Below are 22,598 nucleotides of genomic sequence, written 5' to 3' on the forward strand. Positions count from 1 at the left end.
ACCATAGGTTGACTACCGAGATCACAGATATCAAGATATACGATATATACGTATTTCCTAGTCGAAACTATCGCAAAGTTCGATTGTGTATATTTCGATTATCGATTAATAATCGGCATGTATCAATCATCCACGTTCATAACTGGATCCGTGCCTGGCCTGCCGGAGAACCGCCTGCCCTATCATTAGGAATGGGAAATTGTGTTATTTTTCGATGAGTGTATAAATCTGCTAGCGAGTTGGGATTGGTGAGAATTTAGTATATAGCCTCTTTTAATTTTTCTCGACTGATTAGGTTAACTTCCTGCGATATTGAAGAGTAGTATCTTTGTGATCCTATTTAGGTATGTGTTTTCTAAAAAGCCACTCATAGATTTATATGCATAACCACCTAACATTTAGGTTATTAGAGTAGCTAATTAGCGCCAAGGAAAAAAGTTTCAGTGGCGAAAATGCCGAAGAAAAAGACGGGTCAGCGAAAGAAAGCGGAGAAGCAAAAAATGCGGCAGAAAGAAATACGCACAGCAAAGGAAAATAGAGATATAGCACAATATCCGAGCAATGTTGCAATGGTTAGTTCAAATTCTTTAAAATTGGTCTTTTATTTGCATAAGTCTAGCGTTGCTTTTTTCAATTTCTAAGGCTTTGATATATCTAAACTTCTTTTGCAGGAATGTGACAAATGCAGAAGGTAAGTTCGACGATTATACATGACTAATAGTGTAGAAGTTTGATATCGGTAAATAAAATTCTGTCTTCATGTAATATTCCTGCCCCAAGGAAGCAGAAAAATAGAGCATTCTGCTATTTTTGCCAGAGTCTGCAGCGACTACCGGTCTGTGCGCATTGTGGCAAGGTTAAGTGCATGTTAAAGACAGGAGATTGTGTTGTAAAGCATGCGGGTGTTTTTACAACTGGGCTCGGAATGGTGGTGAGTTGAAATTTCCTGTTTTTGAATGTTGAACTAGGATATTTATAATACCATCCTTCTATATTGCGTATCTTGAATGCTAGATGCCTTACGTGTTGTGTCTCATCATACTTGCTATAAATATTTCAGGTGTATTCACAGTAAAATTTAATATTTTAGTTGTTGATATTTCCTTCGAAGGGAGCCATTTGTGATTTTTGTGAGGCTTGGGTGTGCCATGGACGAAAATGCCTCTCCGTCCACGCTTGTTCCTGCCCTTTACAAGATGCAGTTTGTATAGAGTGTGAGCGTGGGGTATGGGATCATGGAGGTCGCATTTTCCGCTGTTCCTTCTGCAATTCCTATCTGTGCGAGGATGACCAATTCGAGCATCAAGCTTCCTGCCAAGTTCTTGAATCAGAGAGCTTTAAATGTAAGAATAAAACTTTCATTATTATTATTTGGTAGTCAGCTGATCCCTACATTTCTAAGACTCGACCAAAAGTTTTTTGTGGTCTTACCGTAAATAGAATCAAATGCTCCTATGGCTGTTTCCCTCATCATGAATAAATGGGTAATCATTACATGTAAATTCATCACTTGCTTAAAATCAATGTTAGCAAAACAACACTTATTTAACTGCAAAAAATTTTGATTTCTGTGAAAACTTTTTCACCTTATAGGTTTGATGTTTAGGTTGGTATCGCTTGGACAATTTCTGTTTCATATCACAGGCTTGGTATCTTTTAAATTTTGGGCAATGCCTTTCTGCTCAAGTGCCATACAGTTGTCATTTAGTTTTCTGGAACTGCTGTTCCACACAATACTGTACCCAGATTTGAAACTGTCCAGCCATTGAAGGCCTTGGAAATTAGGATTTTCATAAGTTAATGTGGACTTGTGACTTTTTGTTGCAAAGCCAAATGAGATAATGGTTAATGATAAAATTCCTTGATTATATTTGAACTAACTACTCCAAATCTTTGTTGTTTTATTCATTTTCTAAGCCTATGTTCTTACTGCTTTTGGCCCTTGTTCTGTGCCACCTCATGCTCTGGCTCTCTTCTCCTTCACTGTATATTTGCCTTCAACTATTTCTCCAATAATCCCTGTTATATTTTAATCCCACCAGGTACAGCCCTTATATGTCTTTCCTCTCTCTATATCCTACTTGATATTTTCCAACTTTCTCATACTCTACATAGTCCTACAATTTTCACTATTCTCACAATTGCAGTCCCCTTTGGCTTAAAATTTGGTAAATAAACATCAGTAAAGTCATGTATGACCAATATTTAAAAGCTCTTTAGTCAGCCTATTTCTGTTATTGGGGAAATATTATTTTTGCCGCAAAACTATATTAAGGGATATTTCATAAAAGCAAGAGCCATTATTATGGCTCATGAAATGGACAGTTTTTCCAAGGGGAGTCCCATATCCAGTTATGATTGACTGACAATGAATTGGGAATTATAAGTAAGAATTCAATTCATAGTTAAGACATTCTCTATTTGTTGCAGTCTCAACTATTTTATTGAACACCATTAGAAAGAAGAGTAATCCAACTAGCTGAACATTTTTAATTTAATAGATGGTGAATATTCCCATGTATTTGCCAGTCTTTATTAACTTACAATAAGTTTCTAACTACTGTGGCTTATGGATAATACATTCAATAAATAAAAGTGTGTTTATTAAAGGCTACAAATAATTCAGCTTTGAAATTTTCAAGAGCATAGTTGCCTTATTGACGAAAGGGGGTCCAAATACTGATTCCTTCTGGACCCAGCAAATGCTTAAAGAGTATAATTGAGACTTATAATAATTACCTTTGATACTTGCATGTTTTTCATTCAATATTTCTTCCTATGGGTAAGTTATTTCTTGGCTTTAATTTCTCTGCTGCAAGAAAATGGAGGCAGTAAAATTGTGTGCACAGAAATGCAACAGTACACAATATCCAGCTTTCTGATATGAATTTGCCAAAAAATTATAATCAATCTTTGCTTTAACATTAAGTAATCCTTAAATACCATGCTTATGTGGGATTGGTGCGGTGGCTACCGTACTGGCTTCCCACCCAGAGGGCCCGGGTTCAAAGGTGAGGTGCTTTGTGGAGGGCACTTTGAGTGAGTACGCCGTCCGTCGAATGGGATGTTAAGCTGTGGATCCCTTGATGCCTTTTGTAAAGAGCAGGGTAATGCTGATGCCAGGTTTCTCTCCACCCTTCATCCTTTCCTGTTCTTCCTTAATGGCGCTAATGAACTCGGTAGTCGGTCGCCTCCCCTAAATACTACTACTACTGGAGGGTGGCCTGATTCCCTTCCCACACTGGGACAGCTCAGTTATTTGAAATTGTCATAAAACATATATCTGTGATGCTGAGTTTTATGTTATTTCTCATACACTTCTCATTCCATTGGTATATTTTCAGGCCAGTCATGCAACAAACTTGGTCAGTATTCCTGCCTACGTTGTAAAACATGTTACTGTGAGGACCATGTAAGAAGAAAAGGTTTTAAGTATGAAAAAAACAAAGCGATTCCCTGCCCCAAGTGTGGTTATGAGACATCACAGACTAAGGATCTCAGCATGTCAAGTGAGTTTTTTTCCTTGGTAATATGCTCATTTCTTGTCTTTGGTCAACTTTTTAACTGTTAATAGTTCTGTTTTTTAGGTTTTTTGTACCTAGTCCTTCACTGTTTTTGTTTTGTTAAAATATTTCGGCCCCACTCAAAAAAATGTTCTGAATGGCCATCCCAGTGATGGCAAGATTTTTTTGTCACATGAAAGATTGTTTATGGTTTTTAAAAAATAACACAGGAAGGCAATATTCTTTTACAGTTAATTCATCAGACTAGTATTGTACTTTCTCAGATAGATGGTGACTTTCATCATATCCTATTTCAAGCAACATATTCACAATTCCTCTTATTCACAATTCCCCATGAGCACAATTTACCTATCAAACTCAAACATATTTTGGTTCATCCACGATAACATTTCTACTGACTACAAGTGGTCCACTATTCACTCCAATTCCAGGAATGCATCTTGAGGACTGACCTCACTTCCAGTTTCCCTCAGTCATTAACTGATTTAGATGAGAATAGGATGAAGCTATTTGACCCTAAAGCTTCTTCTCAGTTATTATGCTGGATGAGATCTCCAGGCATTTATTTATTTAAACTAAAAAAGCTGTATTATGTTGGATTATTGAACAACCAATGATAATAATGAACGAATAGTAACACTGCAATTTGAAATGCACATTAGTGGATGACTCCGTGAAAAGTTACTGTTGTGGCATCTCCAGCAGTTTCTTTGGAATAGTAACACTTTTACTCTAGATTGATTTAATCCACAGCCAGTTTTGATGTACTATATCACCTTTTGGTGAAAACTGCAGTCAAGTGCTGACTTACAATCCTTTTAACTTTGGGGGGAGAAGGAATATTTCTTGCCCTCCCCCCTCCCCTAGTTAGTGTCAACTATTGACTACAGCTTTCACCTAAAGATGATGGAGTACATTGAAACTGGTTGTGGATTAAATCAATATCTAGTGGAAGAGTAATACTATTTTTGTATGATTTCCACCACATCACACCTGAAACTATGCATCCAGTTGACAATATGATAAAATTAGGCAGAGATGTACGAAACTAACCTAATCATGATTTGAACCCAAAGCCTCTGGATTAGCATGCGAACACACTAGTGCCACTGTCACGTAGAAGCATGCAGGACAACACAATTTAATCTACTTTCAATGCCTGTTCTTCATTTATGCAATGCTGATCCACTGCATCATACAGTTAATTTTAGAAGCCAGTTAACACAAGAGTCATGACACGGTGAGGCCATCTGTAAATCATATTATAAATTATTATTATTAATAGTTAAGATATAGGTAAAAAAACCTCAGGCCATTGTGAATCTTATCATCACCAGGAAAATTGTTTTCAATTACATGTATGTGGTTTATATTTATTAGAGATATGGGATAAATAACATGAAAGATTAATACCATACGGAGATAAAAGGCATAGAAAATCTGATTGTCGGAACAGAAAGTTCATTTCAGTTTGATGGTGTTTAAGTTCCGTAAACCAAGTATTTATAACTTAAGGAAAGTAAACATTACTCTTTTTTCCTTAGCTCGCAGTCATAAGTTTGGTCGGCAAGGGCAGTACACTGGAGAAGATGATGATGATGAAGGTGGTGGAGCTTGGAGTATGGGGAGTTACAGCTATGGTGGTGGAGGAAATGCAGATGATGATGATGATGGTAAGGAAATTTTTGGATATGTTGCTTTCACTCAATTGAAAAATTTCAGTAATGGCAAATAGGTGGTGCAGTAACTCATGATTGGTAAACCATCAAAGTTAGGAAGTTTTATCATCACCTAATGAAAAATTTGTCATATTTTGGGTCCTTAACATTTTTTGACATTAAAACCCAATATATTTGCTTCTTCATAGCTCAGCGTGCTTCACATGTACTGTATTTCCCATTTAATATGCTGCAATTTTTTACTCCAAAATCAGCCCGAGGGCACACAGGCATGACAAAGCCTATAAGACACAAGTTGATTCACCAGGAAAACTGCTAATTATTAAGTATTTTTCCCACATGATGCATAGAAAATGATTTCCCTTATTGCAAATGGTAATAATAGCAAATTAATAACAGAAACTAAGTGTTAAATAAAAAGTTAAAATTATAACCTGATGGGAACTAGGCACAAAAGATTGTTGAACAGTATTGCATGTAAACTTGAAGTCATGAAAGGCTTGAGAACATGGAAGCAATGCGGCATTTTAGCCTACCTCTGTGATAAAAGAATGGATGAAGCCGAAAGTAGATTTGGTAAATCAAAAAACTTAACATTCATGTGCTCCCAAATGGTTAAAGCTGAAGGAACATGTTAAGAGCTGGATAATAAATCACAGGAAGAAGGAGATTACTGTTTCAACAAAACCGATTTCAATTGAAGGGAGAAGATAAGCTATAGCCTTTTGTTAATCTTCATGCTCATGTGGTTGCTGATTTTTTTGGGACATCTTGATGCGAGAGATTCATAAATATAAATAGTCAGTGTATGCTTACCAGAACTACAATAGTAGAAAATTGCTTCTTAAATACAAAATAAAGGTTATAAGGTACCAACTCAACATCGCATCCATGGGAAGAATGAAGCTGGTATTGATTTCTAGTGATTGTGATATGTTGAAAAAGTGAGATGGAGAGAGGAAATGTTCTAGGGCTGCATGAGATAAGCTAGAAGGATGATGGGGAGTTCTGTCAGAGACAAGTGGTTAATTTTAACGAACACTTCGTTTAGACACCGCAAAAGGAATAGGTACACATGGAAAATGCCTAAAGGATATCAGTTAGGCAATATTATGGTAATGCACACATATAGTAGCAGTGTAATCAATACACACCATTTCGACAATGAGTCATGAAAATGAGAAGAAAACATAAAAATAAGAATTACAATTGTTATTTACATTTATAGCTACCCAGAAGAGAGGTACCTACAGCAACACTAGCAATCTTTGGAAGATTCATTAGTGCTAGCAGCAACTTAAAGGGTATGCTGTGGTATTTTACACTAATATATTATTGCTTTTTTAGTTGCTAAGTAAGGGGTTCATGCAGTGAGGTGGCTGATGTGAGAGTTCTGTTTCAAATCCTGGCAGTTAGTCCAGAGTAGTTAGTAGTAGTTTTTATGGGAGGGGACCGACAGCTAAGGTCATTTGTGCTATTAGGGATGGATGGGAAAGGAAGGGTGGAGAGAAACCCCGCATCAGCATTAGCCTACTCTTGTTGAAAGGCACCAAGGGGTCTGCAGGTTAACATCCCATCCAACGGACGTCATACTCACTCTAAGTGCTCTCCACAAAGCACCTTAATCAGGGATCTAGATACCATTGAAAAATATTTGTCATCTCCAGGATTTAGACCTGGGCCCTCTTGGTGTAGTCTTTTTCATTAGCCACTTCATCATCCTGATCGCCAAAGGTATTCCCACTTGGGGTATTGTGTGGAGAGAAAGTATTCTGAGGGAGGCAATAGCAGTTGGGTGGGTCAGTTGGTAGACATAAAATTTCCAGAGAATGCATTTAGAATAACCTTCAAGGGTTCACTGTTGATGAAATGAGCCAAGGTGTCTACAATTAGCATTCCATCCAGTGGACAGTTTACTTGCTCTCCACGTAGCACCCCAAGTCTTCATTGGTGTCCCAAATTGTCTCCAAATAACTACTATGTTGAAAATGGTTGTAGTAATATAACTGGTAGGTGTTGAATGTTGTATCAGTGATATTGGTGATTACCTGGCTATAATGTATTATGGAACTGTTACCCTTAGAAATTAACAGCCTTTACCATTACTGTAAGCCTTAAAAAATTAATATTGTTTTTCTTTTAGATTCAGATTCCGACTATGAAGTGGGATCAGAGGAGGACAATGACTCTGATGATGACGATGATGAAGAGAGCAATGATGATGAAGGTGATAAAAGGGATTAAAACAAAAATTGGAAGAACATGCTTACACAAGTGTCCTTTGCCTTGTGGCATTTAAGCATCACTTGAAATGTAGGAGTCTTTCAAACCATTTTAATGATTCTTTATATATGTATGTGGACCAATTTTGGAGGTTACCGGAAGAATATTCTGTACTTATGCCAAGTATTGTGCGAAGAAGGATAACCATCTGAATTTGGAATAATTTGAGGGCAAGCAATGACTACCTCCTGAAATATGCTTGTGAGAATTGGTTATCAAATATTCAGATTTGTCAAACTGTAGTAAGAAATTAAGAATTTTTCATATCTGTATATTTATTTATATATATATATATAATGTTTCATATGGTTTTTCCAATAAATTTATTTTAAAAGGTGATTTATGTATGGAATCTCTTGGTTAAAATAAACGGATATGCAACATTTGTGGACAATGCTTTGAACACCATGTGGAATTTGCATTTACAAATGGTATACCCTAAAATTTCTGTACAACCAGTTTTGGAACACAATAACATAAAAAAATCATCTGAATAAAAATTTTTCCAAAACTTCATTTTCCACCTGATAGCAAATTATTTGGCTAACCACACCAAATTAGATACACACATTTCAGTTTATACTCTGATCACATTCCACACGCTCGACTGATAACACAAGATTTCCAAACACTCAAACGACCACTTCCTGAGAGTAAATGGTACCAGATAATGAGAAAGGTCATATTTCATCACGCCGATTCACACACATTCACACCACATACGCCTCCTTTAAAACTCATGCCAACTCACGAAGGAACAAATGAGTATAGCTATTACTAATAGCATAATCTGTTACCTAAAAATACATTGTGTCAAGGAGGAGTTTTAGAAGAGAAACTTCTGGACTTGCTACACTAGAAAAATTCAATTATAGCCACAATGTGAGGCAATTATATCCATGAGTTAATGCTTGCGCAATTCACTAGTCGCATCTCCAGATAAAAATTGGCAATCATTAAATACACATATACGGCTGTTTTTAATACTTTGATAGGACAGATTGTTGAAGGACTCACAGGTGAATATTTCTGAACAGAAGAGCAACAAATACAAGCAGATTAAGAATATTAACCTAAAATACAATAAACCTAAATTTATTTTTGCAACAGGCCATAAGATATTTTCATATGTGCATACATATCATGTGGTAGAAACTAAGAAGAAACACACTGCTGGGTGAATTCTCATTTTCTTTTTTTCAATATTCTTCCATTTACACCTATGTTTCATTTCACAAATATCCTCTGCTGTCAGCGAATAAACTTCCTGGTTTTGGACAACAAAAAGGAGTTGACATCAGCTTCATTGCTTTTCATATACAGCCACAAAAGATCTTCACTTAGATCGGTGTCGTCTCCTTGGTGGAGACCCAAACAATTCATCATCATCCTCTTCCTCACCTTCTTGCTGCTCATCTTCATCCTCAACATAGGTAGGAAGCCACTTTCTCAAGAGCTGATTAAAGAACTCCTCAAGTGCACGAGCATCTGTGTATACTTGGCTCTCCTCCTACAAGGATCAACATCACATTAGTAAAAAAAACATCATTTTCACTAAATACATTACACTATAAAAATTCTTCAAAACTAATCAAATTTTTTAAATTTACTAGGAATTCAATGATTCCTTCTAAGAATAACAGCCACTACTTAACACACTTGCAGTGAAAATGAAAAGGAAACATTTAATAATGAGATGAAATAATCATAAAAATGGAATTGCTGTTTTGACTGATACAGGTACATATCAGCTTCTTGCACTGGGCCCTTGTTTGATTCTCAGGTGATGGATTACCGAGTGGTACTCTCGATTTATACTTTTTTTATATAATTATTATTATTACTTTTTATTTTCCCAGAGATCACAATACAAAAATACCAGGTAGGTAGTGTATGTACATGATGACAGGCATAAAAGTTGACTTGCATACAATGGACTGCATATGGTACATTATTACCATTGATCGTGTAGGATGAGAGTTGGGAAACGAGCATTTTCATGGATCAAATAGGATGCAGTAAATCTTGAGTTCTGTCCTTCTCTAGGAAGAGACGGACAGAGACAGACATATATACATATATATATACATATATATACATATATATATATATATACATATATATATATATGTATGTATATATGTATATATATATGTATATATATATATATATATATATATATATATATATATATATATATATATATATATATATAAGTGCATTTATATTAATACACACATGAATGAGGACAACACTTGCTGTTGCCATAGGGAAAAATCATCACCAAAACCCATTCTCACCAAATACATGTTGGTTTATCTTCCATGAAAAGCTACGTAATAAAAACTTAGCTGCTCTTCCGAAATCGTGATATTAATCCATGAGACCCACCATGTCTTCCCAGTAGCTGTAACCTTAGAGAATATGGACTTAATTTGGTGTTCCACTATCTCATTGTTTGTGGTGAAGAATATTACCTTTTGGGATGGCAGAAATGTTGGAATTTTTCAGATTGATCTAAGTGGTGATCGGTTAAGTGATATCACCATCAGTGGCTTATCCACAATGAAAAAATCACAAAATACATTTGACTCTGGGCTTCATACTATTCCTGGCTTAAATTAATGCTTTCAGTTATTGTTGACACAATTCAGATAATTATTTGCACACTACACCAATACCATGCTGGTCCCATTTTAGGATATATTTGCTTTAGACTTGAGAAAAAAAGAATATAATCCATAGCCATATAATCAGGTCAATAGTCTGGACATATGTATGGGTTAATGTGGTATTATCAATTTGAGAAAGTCTGTTAATAGGTGATTTCATCAATTTTAACATAAATATTTTTGTTTTCATGACTGCATGCACATAATCTTTAAGTCAACTAAAATGCAATCTTTCTATGTACTTACTGGATTGAATGTGTAGGCATTCGAAAAAACTAATCGCACATCTTCTACAAACTCTCCTAGATTACGATAATGCTTTACATTTTCAGGGCTTAGTTTGCCACGAATGATGTCCAGGGACATTGGCCTTCGAATGACATCCAAATATCCTTCACACTGTGGGAAAGAATAGAAAATTATCATACAAAAATGAGACCATGTACACTGATCATTAAGAATGCATAAAATATACAACCCAAGAAAAGGGCATTCCTATTATATGTAACAGCAAAATATAAGATTAATTTAGGATAAATTCAAGCATTTTGTGAGGTTATCTAGAGTAATTTGCTTTTATTTCATAACACATTATTAAATCAGTATCCCTTTTTCGGATTTTGATATTGATAAACTTTGCCCCTTTAAACTTTATTCCCACCCCCAGGACAATATTTAGCACCTAATGGTTATTTATTATTGTGAATTCTGCACTTTGTGCCCAATATTTCTGTAGTCAACGATTTTGTTTACTTGGGGTTACGGTGATGGATTTACAATAAATTGTGGCGATTTTGTCGCAATTCGAGCAGTAGAACTTAGAACATCTCCAGCTGACTGTTCTTAATTTTCACATAAGATAGCATCCGATTCAAAAAGACAAAACAAGAAAGACAGTATAGGAAAGGGAATGCAGAAGGATGAACTCGATTGACAAGGAAGGAGTATTAGCAGACTATAGAGAAAACCATGAGTAAGGAAAGGGAGCTGGATACAAAAGATAAAAAAAATGGAGCAAATAACAAAAGCCGCAAACAATACCATAGGGACTGTAATTAGGAAAAGGGCATGGAAACCATGGGTTATACATCAAAAGGAGAAAGAACTGGAAGAATATCAACACAGATTTAGATAGAAGGAATTATTACGAGTCAAATAACAAAATTATGTGTGTAACCAATTACACTACAGAAGCACAGAGGAAAAGGGAGTACAAGGATATGGAAAGTCTACAGAGGAAGGGTGAAATCAGTTTGCTATACCCTGTCAGAAAGTAAGAAGGAAAAATTTTAGCAAACAATCAAAGATAAGTCAAAAAAAATTTTTGGTTGAACCAGAAAAGATCCTAAAGAGGTGAAAGTAGTAGATAGAGGAACTGCATGCTAAAGAAAATAGACCAGTAAGATTAGACATGGAGAGAGAATATCACATAGACAAGGATAGATTAGGTCCAAGCTTACCCTGTGGCAAGATAGAAAGGGCACAGAAATCAATAAGGTTGTGGGGGTTGACAACATCCCTGCAAAACTACTTAAAGGCTTAAGAAAATGTGGGATGAAGAGTTTTTATGGACTAATTCATACATTTATGAGGGAGGAATTCAGCCATAAGACTTCCTCAGATCAGTTAGTCCCAATACCAAAAAAGATAAATACTACATGATGTGAGGACTACAGAACAATAAGTTTGATTTTGCATGTAGCTACAGTGGTTCTCAGGATCATCAACTAGCGGATGGAGAGTGGGGTAAATAATTACTTAGGGGATGATGAATTTGGGTTCAGGAAGGGAAGAGGGACACGTGATGTCATCGTGGTAATGAGGTCAGGAATCGAAGGGAACATAGAATACAATCAGGATGTATACCTGTTTCACAGATTTTAAAAAAGCATTTAATACAATAAATTGGGTAGAATAAATGAATGCATTGCCAGTAATAGAAGTACATTGGAGAGATAGGAGACTTATTCGCAACCTGTACATGTCTGAGACAGCTCAAATATGAGGGGCTGACAGAGAACCCAGATGGGCAGTGTTAGGAAGAGAAGTGAGACATGGGTGTTTATTATCACGGTTGGCTCCATTAAAAGTTACTGTCACAGGATCTCCCACAATTCTTTGAATTCTAATAAGGAATTACAACAGAAGATGATTAATTTTCATGCCTCCTTAGAAGAACTAGATACTGCGATGAATGAAGATCTGACAGCAATTGACTGATCATAGAAGCAGCCACTGAGGAATGTCACAGCTTTGGAGAGGATGAATTCAATAAACCCTCCGCATCAAAAAGCAAATCATCCAAATTACTAAAAAGGGAAAGGCAAAGTAATTTAAAATTTTGAAGGAACCATAAGCCTAAGAAGGTGCAGACACATTTACCTGTTTCTTCAAATATTTGGCCCCATAGTGGAAATGTCACACAGGTATTCTAGGAATATATTCCATTCATTTTTTGTGATCATCAATCACAATATTTATGATAAATTGATAAATCATTTTAATATATAAAGGGATGCCAAAGCCAGATATAAGTAGAGAACTTTATTCCACTATTTAAATTTTTCCATTATTCAGTTATAATTTGTTACCAACCAGGAGATTATTTGGCGAGGATAACTATCGGCTAAAAATTGTGCATGATGCTATTACAAGGAATAATTTGAAATTATTTTGATAACATGAATGGTGTAATGAGATATAGCCGATTAAGGTAAGATAAATGGATGGGACCAATTGTATGAATTTCAGCTCCAGCCTTGGATTGGTTTAAGATTTAGTTTCCTACACTAGTTTAGAAATACAAAATGTTTAGGTGGAAAACTGAAGATGAAATGTTATGACAGCACATTAAAAGGTTTAATTGTTGAAAAGCTTGACAATAGGGCATTTTGCATTCCTGTCAAAAGGCTTATGGGAAAGAATGAGTTCACTATTAGGACAATTATAAATTGTGAACCATTTATCAGGCTAAGCATTGAAGGTAAAACAATGAAATAAATGTCATACATTTAAAAAAAGAAATCCTTAAATATTTAAAACAAGAAATAAAAGCTGTGATGAACACTATGGCAATCCAAGAAAAAGTCATGTGATTACAAAAAAATTGTTTGTCATTAAGTGAACACTTGACGCATGAGGGCAGAGCATTTGATGCATGAAAGTGTTTACATCGGAAGATTTAGAAGTGATAAACTGTTCAAAATTAGAAGATTTTAAGCTAATGTGCTTTTTGCAGGCTATGCCATTGCAAGTGAGTTTCCTGGTACAATTTTATGAAAGTAATTGAAGAATAAGGTTAACCAAGAGAAGAACTCCAACATTCCCAAAGAAACCAGGCTGTTGAATGAGAATAACATTGCAGACTATGCTAAGTGCAAAAATCTGAGGAAGAATCGTCATAGACCACAAAAAATAATGATTATCTGTCATAAAGAGTATCCATACTTTTCTAAATTCAGCAGTAAAATTATGAGAATGGAAAATACGCTCATGCTGGGGAGTAACCATGATCAGATTTAATCCAACAAATTCAAAGAAATGCCACATCAGTAACTTTATCAATAAAAATCAGTTCCAAGTAATGTGACTCTCCAAACCTCAACTCTGATTTCCCAAATACTCAGTGGTTTACCAATTGCGGTTTGGTCAACAGTGTGATTTTTCACAAGCATAATCCCCATGTTTGACCTCCATATCATAATCCCCATGTTTGACCTCCATATCATAATCCCCATGCTTGACCTGTACATCACATTCGGCCGGTGCACCTGCATATCACATTCCCAACCAGTTCCAAGAAGATTTACTGCCTCTAGCCAAAGACTAGCCATGTTCCTGGTAACAAACTAGTGCTGTTATTGATATCAACAACTAATTCCCATTAATTTATTGGAAATTAACAATGCATGCTATTAAAACATTAAAAAATACAGAATTAATCATTATTAATAAGTAATTTCAAAATCACCATTGGCAATAAATGAACATTACAATGATTTTTTAGGGATGGTTGGCAATCATTAAATCAAGAATCCGCAATATGTAATGTGCACCATGAATTATAGTAATGCAAGATTCACTTCACATTTTCAAATGAAAATTGTTCCTGCGGAATTGGATTAAAACTGTAAAGAAGGTTGGCTATGTATTTCTGGATTTTTAACTTGGAACAGATATTTTTAGAGCTGACTCTTTGAAAAGAGCTTTGAAACCTAAAATTAACATTAAGGAAGCCATGAACAACAAGTTTTAGTTGAGACAATAAATTTTTAACAATGAATAATACTGAATCATAAAAAACGTATTTTACTGGAAAAATTACAAATAATTTAACTTAGAAACATATTTATTTGCAAATCCATAGACACAATATCAAAATGTTCTAGTCCAATCCTCTCCATATCTAACTGATAAAGTGGAGGCTTAACATTGCTACTTACTTCTGCTCCTGGTAATTCTCTGAAGGCAAGACTGGGCTCATAATGACAATAAAGCTCAAGAAGTATCCTCTGTCCCAATCGAAGTTCCATTGGGCATAGTCCACGAGAGTTCGGATCCCGCGACCCTAAGGGGGTTGCCAGTATTTCATCAAGCCCAGTACAGAGGAGACATTGCCAAGCTTCTGAGGGCCTAAATAAGGAGAAAAAGTGGATGCTGAGTAAATAAGAAGAAATTCAATAAATTCTTGTTCATTTTCGCAATACCAATTGATATATAATGCTAATTAAAAACGGGTGATGATAAAAATTAATGACTTTAACAACTAATGAAGTCAATTCTGTCATACTACACCTTGAGACATCAACTGTAATTAGTAATTTGAGGATGGGGTGAAAAGGTTCCGGCCTGACCCAGAGATGGCACCAGCAAATCTAATTTTTGGTTTGTATTCTATAGTACCATATCTCACTAGCTTGTACATAGATTTTCAAGTTAATTGCTTTGTTAATATACATTTGAGAGCCAACTGAACAAGATACCTCGATTGCTTACGTGAAAATGGAAATATTAGAGAAGTGTGTGGTCATCAAATACTTCTTTTTAAAAGGCCTAACACCATTTCAAATTAAAGAGGAACTCAATTCCACACTGAAAGCCTCTTCTCCATCACATTAAATGGTTAAACAATAGGTTTCTGATTTTTAAAGAGGTGGCATGAGCATTTATGATTAACTACGTTCAGGACACCCCGTTTAGTTACTACGATTAGGCCACATCTCCCGAAATGATTGAAAAAATTCATCGAATGTTGATGGAGGACCGCAGATTAAAAGTAAGTGAGATAGCTAAGACTACTAGGAAGTTCACTGAATATTTTTCTTCGCCACGTTGCGAAGCCAACTGACGACTGCTTCTTCGATATAAATTCATCGCCATTTAGTGGAAGTGTACGGTGAGAAGGGTATGGACATAAAAAACACGCGGAAGTGGTGCAGGGAGTTTTTTGATGGCCGGGAAAACGTCCACAATGAGCAGCGGTCAGTTGCTTCATGCAGTCGTCAGTTGGCTTCATGACGCGGCGGGAGAAAGGTATGATGCCGGTATTAAAAAGCTGCTTACAAGGATGCAACAAGTGATTGATTGTTAAGGTGACTATGCAGAAAAATAGCTAAATGCTCAGCCTTTCCTACGATGTACACTAAGTTGAGAATAAATTTGATTTTTCGTGAAAAAAAATAGGAGACCTTACTTTTTGAATCGCCTCCTTATTTATGGTAAAGAACCTCACACTGTTATATACAGGGTACCGCGCTTAAATCAGGACAAATTTCAATTAGAATTTCCCGCCATATTGTAGTTCCCCTGGAGGTCGTGAAATGCATTCTCAAAAGCTACAGATATCCCGTTAACAGTAATACCCTCAAAATGGCCAAGATGCTACGTACAAGCGCGGAGTACAATCAAAGAGCCGCTATTATCATAAGTGTTCCTGCTAGGCATTATATTTCGAAATAGTTCCATTTTTCTGGTACCCCAGATCAAATGTTAATGATATTGTGGCTAAGTACGAGGGTCATCCGGAAAGTAGTACCCGTTCGTGAAATAAAGACACAAAAGTAAATATTAACAAACATAAAAAATTTTATTTGAAAGAGGATACTTTAAACTACTTCTCAACATAATCTCCAAGCAAATTAAGGCATTTGTCATAACGTGTGACAAGTTTCTGTATTCCTGCTGCATAGTCCTTCGCCGCCAGCTCATTGAGATACGCGAGGGACCCATCTTGCACAAATTTTTGCATAATGCAGATGGTGTTTAACAATTTCATGAACAATTGTTCGAGAAACATTGGGAAAATGCTCACAGATGTCATCAATTGTGACGCGCCGATCGTTCCTCACGAATTCGTCAACTGAGCTCACCAGTTGGTCTGTAATGACAGACGGTCTCCCCGAACGCTCATCGTCGTGTGTGTTCCCCCTCCCCATGTTGAAGTTGCGACACCACCGCCGAACAGACGACTCGTCCATTACATTGTCTCCATACACCTCCTTTAATTGGCGATGAATATCACATGGGCGAACGTTTCTTGCATTGAGGAATTTAATCACTGCCCTCACTTCACAACTGGCGGCGTTCTCAATTTTTTTAAACATTGTAAACAATCACAGAAACAACACAGGCAATGCTAGCGTCACGCAACTTGGCTCAGAGAAGGCAGACAAGCCACTGAAGCTATCTGACCTCGTCCAGCGGCTACTCGCGTCGTCAGCACTTCATGCGGCACGAACGGTTACTACTTTCCGGATGACCCTCGTATAATGCTTCCAACAAGTCTGGGGAAGGTTTCGCTAACTCGACGAGGAAACCTCATTCGAGGAACCGCATGCTTGTCCGGATTATAGTGCCGCACCCTGCATGTATTGATTGTACTTCATTTATTTTTTCATCATCTTGCAGGGTTTTCACCCCCCCCCCCTTCAAAGAACCTTTCTAGAGAGAAAGTTTATGGTTAAATTATTTTCCTATAGTAGTTATTTTCCTTTGGCACTCAATGCTTTCCTTTATTGTAATATGTCCATCATAAACTTTTATTAGAAGAAAAGAGCATTGAGTACATTAATCATTGAAAGAATTATGGCAGACACAATTCATTCACAATGAGGCACCCTCCTTTTGGCTAGAATCCCCAGGACTATAGCCTTACAATATACATTCATCCTCCAGAAGAAAATCTCTTTTCTTATGCACTTTAAAGTTTGAACTTTTGATCAAGTAAAAAAATTGAACTGATAAAATCCATCTTTTGCATATTTTTAGGGTAAAGAGTACCTTGCCTAAAAACTCTGCAACATATCTTATATAACACAATTTTGGTTTTAAAATATAAAGAAATGCAATACCTATTTGTCAGGACCAACAGAGCGGCTGGCCTATGATTTTTTGGCATTTTAATCTGAATTTGATAAAGAACCATAATAGCTACATGATCACAACACATTTGATAATACCCAGGAAAACAATTGAGTGATAAAAAGTCAGAACCTCATTTGAAACATTGAGCGTCTACAGAGAGTTTAGCTACATGGATGTATGTAGGTCACAAAATTACTACTTTACACTAAACCATTAATGCACCTAGGGGGGTACTAATTATATTAATATTCTTGTCATGTACTGTACTTATTACATCAGGATTCCACAACAGTTAAATACCCAAACTAAAAGGAAATGATTCTTCATTGGTGCTGACACTCACCCAGGTATTCCCTTCAGAGGTGGTACATGGCAATAAATGTGATACACCTTTGGGCACTTGTCACAGCAGACCAGCTCCCCTCCGTCCATACAAACTGCACACCAATCTTCATTGGGATCATCTCTCAGGGGAGATCTGCCGTCTGTGCTCTCCATTTCCACGTTGTTGTGTTGATGGTGCTCTGCCAAAAAATTAACAATTTAGTGCATTCACATCCGAAGTGCTAAGCAGGACCATGTGAGCATAAGATAATCAGATTGTGTAATTAACAAGGTAACAGTGAAACCACCTGGCCTTTTAAATACTGATTTAACATTGAAATAGTGAGTACTATTTAACTCATCTCAAAGCATCTTAGAATAAAATTGTGTGGTTAAATATGCATTGATTTTAAGTTCAGCTGGGCCCACAGCTGCTAATATCCAGACTTCTAAGCAATTTTGAACACCAATACACAGTAAACTCTCAATTATGCAAGAGTGGATTTTCTGTTATGTGGATTATTCATTTTCTTCTCTTCCTAGTCCCCTCGAAATTTTGATAGAATTACAACCATAAGGATGATTAAATGCTTTAAAACTTGGAAGTACTTACAAAAAACACAAGAAGGATATACATGGGCTTCCTTACAAGTTTTTCATTTCACAAAATAATGTTGCCAATCATATTTAATGTTTTAATTTAAACATTTTTGTACCATCCATACTTCCCCATTATAATTTCCCTCGCATTCATTAGCCCAGAGAATTTCATACTCTTCTATGAGGCAAGCAAATACATAGTTTTACTCAGCAAGAAATTAGCCATTAATTATCTACACCGCATCATTTTAATCAGAATCAAATGATGAATCCATACCAGCAATCCTTTGTTTAAATTTGGCCTTTGAAATGTAGGTAATTTGCTTTTTCCAGGCAATGAGATTGTTTAGCTCTCTGAGGAATAAGTTCTGTTCTTCACTTGATAGTTCCGTTCTGGAAAACTATGTATTATTCTACCCTTATAAAAATGGCAGAAAAATGGAAATTTCTATTGCTACAAAATGCAAATTATTTACAAGGAATTAAAAATGAGAGTTTCTGTATATATATCCATTTATATCATGACATACTTTTCAAACATTTTGGTACCCATGTTTTTTTATCATTCATACTTCCTCATGCATCAATTACCATGAATTATGGAGAGTTAACTGTAATGTTCAAATATTAAAGGAGAGCATGTTTTCAAATAACATAGAGGTTTACAGGTGACTATTTCGAGCAATTATGTAACATCTTCCCTCCAAGGAACACCTAAACCCCCCCCTCCAACACTTCGCTTGAGAAAACTGTACACAAGGTTTTTTTAAAAATTATTTAATTCCTGAAGTGCTGAATTCAGACCATCAGTAAAGTGTGCACATGATCACAGATCATATTGGCATTGATAAGATGACAGCACTCACCATTATCACTGAAAATTTGGCAATACAAAAGGTCTGCGCTAAACTCGTCCCAACGGGTCTTGACAGTTGACCAAAAGCAGTAGAGTGTCTGCTTGATAATACCTTCTGCAATGGCATCACGATGATTCCCCAACCCCTTTACAGCCCTCACATGGCACCATCCTACTATTACTATTCATAAAAGTGAAATCCTCCCTTAAAGGACACCACCATGGAACGCCAAGTGCCATCAAAGAAGCTTGCCCATATACCCGTAAGGACTTACTGGAATCCACCTAACAGGGAGGCTTCGAAGTCACAAAAAAGCCACTGGCAAAAGCGTGTCGACACTCAAGAGATGTACTTTGAAGAATTTTGAGGCATTGTAGCCATATCTGAAATAATTCTAATTTTCAGAAGCATTTCCCAGTACTTTTCATATAAATAATGTATAAGCTGGCAATTTTGTCCATTATTCACATTATGATGACTGTGTAACGTCAAAACCATGGTCATAATGAATCTTAAAAAATGGACGTGTGAATAATTAACAAGCAATAATATTTTGTCTTTCATGTTATGTTTATCATGTTTTTTTTCTGTATTATACTACAACACTTGCTCCATCTGCTAACCTTGTGAGTGAATAAATTAGAATTACCGTATTTTCCCATCGACAACGCGCACCTTGTGTATAACCCGCATCCAGAACTTTGCAGTGATCATGAATTTGTTTAGATACCAGACAGATAGCCCCAGACTTCATAGTTATTTTGAACGTGTATGGATGCCGCACATCTGTGCGTGTATATGTACGAGGTCTATTCAAAAAGTATCGTGAATTTTGAATTTTTGCGGGTTACGTATATTTCATTTTTTATTTTTTTATGGCATTATGTTGGTACTTATGTCTCTCACTTGTGCCGAAAAGTTTGGCCATTCTGAATGTTCAGTTACTTGTTGACAGGTGTTTTGCTTGGATGTGTTTTGGCTTTTCTTCGATTTTTGCCTGTTCCAAAAAATTGATCAAATAACCTGTATCAACAAACCGAACGGTATTAGGGTTAACCCTGTGAAATTTATCCATGATGGAAAGGAAACAAACTATGCAAATTTCACTTGAATAGAGATTTATTCACGACCCGGGTTTCAAACACTTAATGTCATCTTCAGGTCTGAAGCTGAACCTGAAGATGACATTAAGTGTTTGAAACCCGGGTCGTGAATAAATCTCTATTCAAGTGAAATTTGCATAGTTTGTTTCCTTTCCAACCTGTATCAAATTTTGTGTGAAAAACAAAATTAAGTTAATGGATGCATTCCGAATGTCAGAGGGTTGAGAAGATGTGAACGTTGAAAGGCATACCGGACACCCGAGCAAGTCAACAACAGACAAAAACATTGATGAAGTGAAGAAAATAGTATTGGCCAATCGTCAAATCACCGTTGGAGAAGTTGCTGAGGACCTAAACATATCGATTGGCTCGTGCCATTCGATTTCTAACAATGAATTGGGCATCACATGAGCCACCGCTAAATTTGTACCAAAATTGCTCAATTTAGGCCAAAAACAGCAATGCATTAACACTGCTAATGAGGTGTTGGACTCTGTCGGTGACAACCCAAATTTGCTCCAGAGGGTCATAACTGGTGACGAATCATGCATGTGTTTATGGTTATGACGTGGAGAATAAAGCTCAATCATCCCAATGGAAACAGCAGCACGAGCCAAGACCGAAAAAAGTGCGCCAAGTTCGGTCGAATGTGAAAGTTTTGCTCACAGTTTTCTTTGATTGCAGGGGCGTGGTACATCATGAGTTCTTGCCGCAGGGTAGAACGGTAAATAAGGAATATTACTTACAAGTTATGCGCAATTTGCACAAAGCAATCCGCTAAAAATGGCTGGATTAGTGGAAAAACAAAAATTGGCTTTTGCACCATGGCAACGCCCCTGCTCATACACTTGTGCTATTGCTTGTACATGAATTTTTGACCAAAAACAACACTAAAATGATGCTGCAGCCACCGTATTCCCCAGACCTGGCCCCCAGTGACTTTTTCTTGTTCCTGCAACTGAAGAGGCCCATGAAAGGACGACACCACGCTACAATTGACAAGATAAAGACTGAATCAAAGGAGGAGCTGAACAAGATCACAAAAAATGAGTTTTTGAAGTGCTTCGAGGATTGGAAAAAACGTTGGCGCAAGTTTTTAATATATAATCGGAATTAATATTAATATAATCAATTTTCATTACATAATGTGCATCGTCATTTTTTCCGATCATCTGAACAATTTGCCTAGATAACGCGTGCATTATCGATGGGAAAATATGGTATTATAACCTTAAATAGCTAGACCACCTAAGAAGCTTTTTTTGTGCCCTGCACAACAAAGGACATGTGGACAACACCACTGGTGAGGTCAACAGACTAACATTTTACAGCAGGGTTCCTCCAACCAGACCCAAACGAATGAATTTTGTAACTCACTATCTGGGTGGAAACATTTTATCGTCTCCTACCTTTTTCTCTCAGATAATGGATTAGACAGGCAAATGGGTGGTCAAGGTCATACTGTTGAAGCCCTGCTTTCAGAGGGATGGTGTATAGGAGTAAGGGGACTTTGGAGCTTGTTATCACTCAAAGAAGAAGAGTAAACAATGAAATATGTGTGCTAAGTCAAGTATGCACTATCCTATCGAAGCCCTCTTCAAGTCACCAAACCAAATACTCTTAGGTGTATCCAGTAATTGTGATTTTCAGTTATTATTTTACTTTAATTCTCCTAGTGCTCCCTCCATAAGAGAAGAACAGGAGAGGAAGTAGAGTATTTCAATATATTTTACCTGAATGTTGACACCTAACCTTCTCTAGTGTCTGATAATGATTGATAAAATGAATATACCCTCACCAGAAAAATTGAAGAGTGAATTTGCAGTGCATGGAGCATAAATCAAAATAAGTATTGCAGGTAATGTAATACCCCATGCTCACAATAGTTGTTTTAGTTTGCAACATTCTCTGAAAGCTGAAGTCACATTTAAAAATGTTTTAGGATGAAAAGCCAGAACAGTTGAACAAAGCTTCCTTAACCTTGGGTAGGATTCCTGTCAATTTACAACTCACAGTGAAATACATGCAAATGTCATAGCTGTGACAAAAGAATATAACTGACTACGTTAATATTGAAGGGTCGAAGAAATTACCTTTTCATGAACTTATTCTTCATTTAATTTTTTATGTTAACTAATGATTTCTGTGTACTTCTATTGTAGATATTATGAGTAAGTTGTGTGCATTGTATGCG

General features: G+C 36.4%; 2 protein-coding genes across 5 annotated transcripts in view; one reads left to right on the forward strand and one right to left on the reverse strand.

Annotated features, from left to right (window-relative positions):
* The first annotated feature begins 127 nt into the window (after positions 1-127).
* Noa36 (zinc finger protein 330 homolog Noa36) lies at positions 128-7,825 on the forward strand. 4 transcript variants are annotated; one of them, XM_071596936.1, is made up of 8 exons: positions 128-248; positions 345-572; positions 672-691; positions 781-931; positions 1,091-1,343; positions 3,345-3,509; positions 5,069-5,197; positions 7,347-7,825. In XM_071596936.1, the coding sequence occupies exons 2-8, from the start codon at positions 453-455 to the stop codon at positions 7,445-7,447; spliced, it is 939 nt and encodes a 312-aa protein (XP_071453037.1). In that variant the 5' UTR covers positions 128-248; positions 345-452; the 3' UTR covers positions 7,448-7,825. The 4 variants fall into 4 exon arrangements, with proteins under 4 accessions (XP_071453037.1, XP_071453036.1, XP_071453038.1 ...); XM_071596935.1 differs by having other exon boundaries at positions 403-572; XM_071596937.1 differs by having other exon boundaries at positions 403-572; positions 1,112-1,343.
* A 117-nt stretch (positions 7,826-7,942) lies between these two features.
* Positions 7,943-22,598, reverse strand: part of LOC139698062 (E3 ubiquitin-protein ligase TRIM33-like) — a 36,069-nt gene continuing 21,413 nt past the window's right edge. Inside the window, exons 10-13 of the mRNA XM_071596931.1 lie at positions 17,864-18,044; positions 14,601-14,790; positions 10,405-10,557; positions 7,943-8,996 (exon numbers count right to left, since the gene is read on the reverse strand). Coding sequence (XP_071453032.1) covers positions 8,823-8,996; positions 10,405-10,557; positions 14,601-14,790; positions 17,864-18,044 — 698 coding nt within the window. The 3' untranslated portion in view covers positions 7,943-8,822. The remainder of the gene's footprint in view (positions 8,997-10,404; positions 10,558-14,600; positions 14,791-17,863; positions 18,045-22,598) is intronic.

This window comes from Hetaerina americana, unplaced genomic scaffold (assembly GCF_022747635.1).
Source record: "Hetaerina americana unplaced genomic scaffold, ioHetAmer1.1.p SCAF_8, whole genome shotgun sequence".
Classification (NCBI taxonomy): Eukaryota; Metazoa; Arthropoda; class Insecta; order Odonata; family Calopterygidae; genus Hetaerina; species Hetaerina americana.